Source organism: Mastomys coucha, unplaced genomic scaffold (genome assembly GCF_008632895.1).
Source record: "Mastomys coucha isolate ucsf_1 unplaced genomic scaffold, UCSF_Mcou_1 pScaffold23, whole genome shotgun sequence".
In the NCBI taxonomy this organism is placed as follows: Eukaryota; Metazoa; Chordata; class Mammalia; order Rodentia; family Muridae; genus Mastomys; species Mastomys coucha.
Window position 1 is genome coordinate 36,469,632 of NW_022196906.1, and position 3,317 is coordinate 36,472,948.

Consider the following 3,317-nt stretch of genomic DNA (forward strand, 5'->3'; position numbering starts at 1 on the left):
AAAAAAAAAAAAAACATGAGAGGAAAGAAAAGGACATTAACAAAAATATACAAATTCAGAAAAGAAAAACTTCCCTGTTGAGTTTAATTTTTTTTCCTGTAAGAACTAGACCCAGGGTACAATGGCCCCTTCCTAGGGGGTAATTCAACTGATGACACCATCAATTTCTTGAACTGCCCTCTCAGCAGGGCTCCACTACCCAGAATCCAAGTTATTTGAGGGTGAGGGAAAGGCCCTCTGGGAGGAGATGGGTCCTTGTACCCACGAGGGACAGCGTCTCTGCCACGTGGGTTCAACTTCTCTGGATAGACTTGCTCTGTCACCGGGCGGGATCTGCCTCCTGCTGGGGCATTGGGCTCTGATCGCTTTGTAAAGTCATTGAATCTCGAATCCGGAGAGAAGGAACTTGTAACGTTAGCCCTCTCGCCTCCCCGCCTGGCTCCACGGTCTTTCGCCGCCGCCACTACTCGGGCTCGCTGCTGTTGGTGGTCTTGTCCCACTCCAAGCTCTCCTCGCTGCGCGCTGGTGACGGTCGCGCCCGCAGGCCCTGGAAGCGGCGGCACTCCGGGCACACGCGGATGTGCGTGCAGCCTCGAGCTACTAGGGCGGCCTCCTGTGCCAGTCTCTGCGCCAGCTGGTCTGGCTCCCCGGCGCCACATAGCTTGCCATTGCTGAGCGTCGCTGTTCCTCTGGGCCGGCGCTCCTCCAGGACCGGGGGTTGGGGTGGCAGGCCTCCAGAGCGCCGCCGCCGGGGATGGATATTGTCCTGGCACAGGATGATGCTGCGCAGCTCTGCCACCATCTCCTGACATACAGACACCTGGGGGAGACAGCAGAGGTCACAGTTAGCCACTCAGAACCGGCCTCATGAGTCTCCTTGGGTCTGTAGACATGGAGTGATTGGGAGGGCCTCTCATCTCAGGTGAAAAAGTTAAATGAAGCCTTCATTCCCCACTCTTGCTAAAGGCTCAAAAGCCCCACAACAGCTTCCCCCAGATGATGCCCTATCTCTGGCCACCTTCAAAGAGCAATGTCAGCATCTTGGGAGAGACAGGGTGCCATTTTGGCACCTTCCCACTAACACTGAGACCTCCTGCTCTGCTTAGCTTCTTCTACCCCTGAGAATTTCACCCGTTGACCTCAGGTAAATTTGGATCTTGAAACCTACTTAAAACAAACACTCTCCTACATGAGTCTCCCTGGTATTTGAAAACATCATCATTTGTTCATGAACATTTTGTCTTTAGTCCAAAGACTCTTGTGCCTAACTGGGTTGTCTGAGCTAGAAAAGAACATTCTGGAAACACAGTGGGAGGGAGCAGCCTCCTTTTCTTCCCCATTCTCCCTTTCATCTCCACCAGCGTGACAGTTCTACTATGGCCAAAAGCCATCACAAGCCTTGACTTCCTTATAACTGTCCTGAATGAAGTTGCCAACCGTTGAAGATGATGTACCCCAAAACCACTGGAGCAAACTTGTGAACATCTGAAGGTCCACAGTCCCCTAATAGAAAATGCTTGGCTCCAGCTGTATCTCAAAATGCAGAATATTCCAGATTTTAGAAAAGGCAATCACAAACAAGCACTGCATGATGTTTAACACCCTGTGGGGCTAGGACAGACTCCATATTTGAGCACCTTGTTATTTCTACAGCAAAGGTTTGTGTATTCACGATGAATGCAACAAAGATGGTACACATTAATTAGGCTTCGTAGAAGAAAGCATTTGTATCAAACTTGCAAAGGGCTCAGGACCATTCTAGCTTTCAGGGTCTGACAAATAATGGATAAATAATTATAAACATCTGTTACTGTTGTTACTATTACTAATAACATTATCATATTCACTTTGAAGATATGTAGGTAGGAATTCAGGAAATACATATTTTGTAAAGAACCGACTAATGAGTATTCTACTGAGAATTAGAACTTGGACCTGTCTAACTCTGAAACCCAAGCATAGTAGGCTGAGTTCTCATCTCTGAGGTCACAGCGGCACTCCAGGACCAGGATGGCAAAAGAAGCCTCTTTCTTGTGTTCTGTCTATGGGACAAATATTGTACCATAGTCATACAGCCAATACAGCATCCTCTTCATTTTAGCTATCAGAGCAGTCTGGGAGTCATTGAACTTCAATTTAAGTCAAGACCCTGCCTGCCTAAGCTCTATGGAGAAACAGCCCATGCGAAGCAGCTGCAGATATCAGCTCATAGAATATGGCCGAACACGCTCCCAGCTCTGATTCGAGACCCATCACTGTCACTAACAGAGACTCTTGGCAAATCACTAAACCTCTGTGCTTCTAACAATTACTATGGCAACAGCCCCCTTGCCACCTGCTTGATCCATTACATGTGACAAGAATATAACAACATTCATTTTCCATCTACGGTGGGTCAAACACTGTGATTTGCCATGGAAATACAAGGATAACAAGCAGTCCTTACATCCAAGCACCTCCATGTCTAGAGTCCTTGTGGTATGGCATGTAAGCACTTTATGTCAGGGTTACATTGGTGCTGGGGTGGCTGAAGGATGGTTGGTTCTGCTGGTCCAGAGTAAAGGCAGGAGAAGAAATGGGGAATGAAAGACACACCCAATCAGGCCCACATGGAATACATAAGCATTAGCAGAATTTAAGGAATGGGCAAAGGGAGAGGAAACTTGAACTGGAAGCAAACATACCGGAGGGCCCATGTTCCTTAAAAGGACAAGAGAGTCTGGAATGACAATGTTCCTTTTGGTTTGCTCTTTGCTGAAAGGGTCAGACAATGGGGCAGAGGCCCTTTCATAGCAGGGGTGAAAAGAAGCCAGGCTGAAACAGGATCAAGGGCAGAGAGGGGGACAATCCTGACACCAAATGTCCTTAGCTCAGGAGAAGGGTGGTGTAAGGCACGGTGATGGTGACGTTGCTACTCTGTAAAAGGAACAACTGGGGCATGCTTGTGAACTTTGGAGAGAGGGTCAACAGTCTTAGAGACAAGGAGTGGCAGGATCAGGTACAGGCACTGTGAGTGTAGCACCCCCAGCTATAGCAGCATCCGCGGCTAGCCTGATGCATATATTTTTAGGTGAGGGGGGTGTTTAGACAGGGGCTGGCTACTCTTCATTTCTTGGGGGAAGTGGGAAGTGAAATCAATCTCTCTTCATGCAGGCAGAAGAACAAGCTGAGCACAGATAGCCAAGAGACTAGCAGGCAGTGATGTCATGTCCAACTCTCCTAGGAGGTAGCTCCCCATAGGCTTCCAGGTTGTTGTTTGTACAGTCAGGAGATATTTCCTCAGCAAAAGTTAAAGTGTGTGTATGTGGGGGGGGGGG

General features: G+C 48.4%; 1 protein-coding gene across 3 annotated transcripts in view; it reads right to left on the bottom strand.

Moving 5' to 3' along the window:
• Nucleotides 1-70: 70 nt before the first annotated feature.
• Nucleotides 71-3,317, bottom strand: part of Grik4 (glutamate ionotropic receptor kainate type subunit 4) — a 433,126-nt gene continuing 429,879 nt past the window's right edge. For all 3 annotated transcript variants that reach the window (XM_031343459.1, XM_031343458.1, XM_031343457.1), the window contains one exon: nucleotides 71-820. In XM_031343459.1, coding sequence (XP_031199319.1) covers nucleotides 464-820 — 357 coding nt within the window. In that variant the 3' untranslated portion in view covers nucleotides 71-463. The remainder of the gene's footprint in view (nucleotides 821-3,317) is intronic.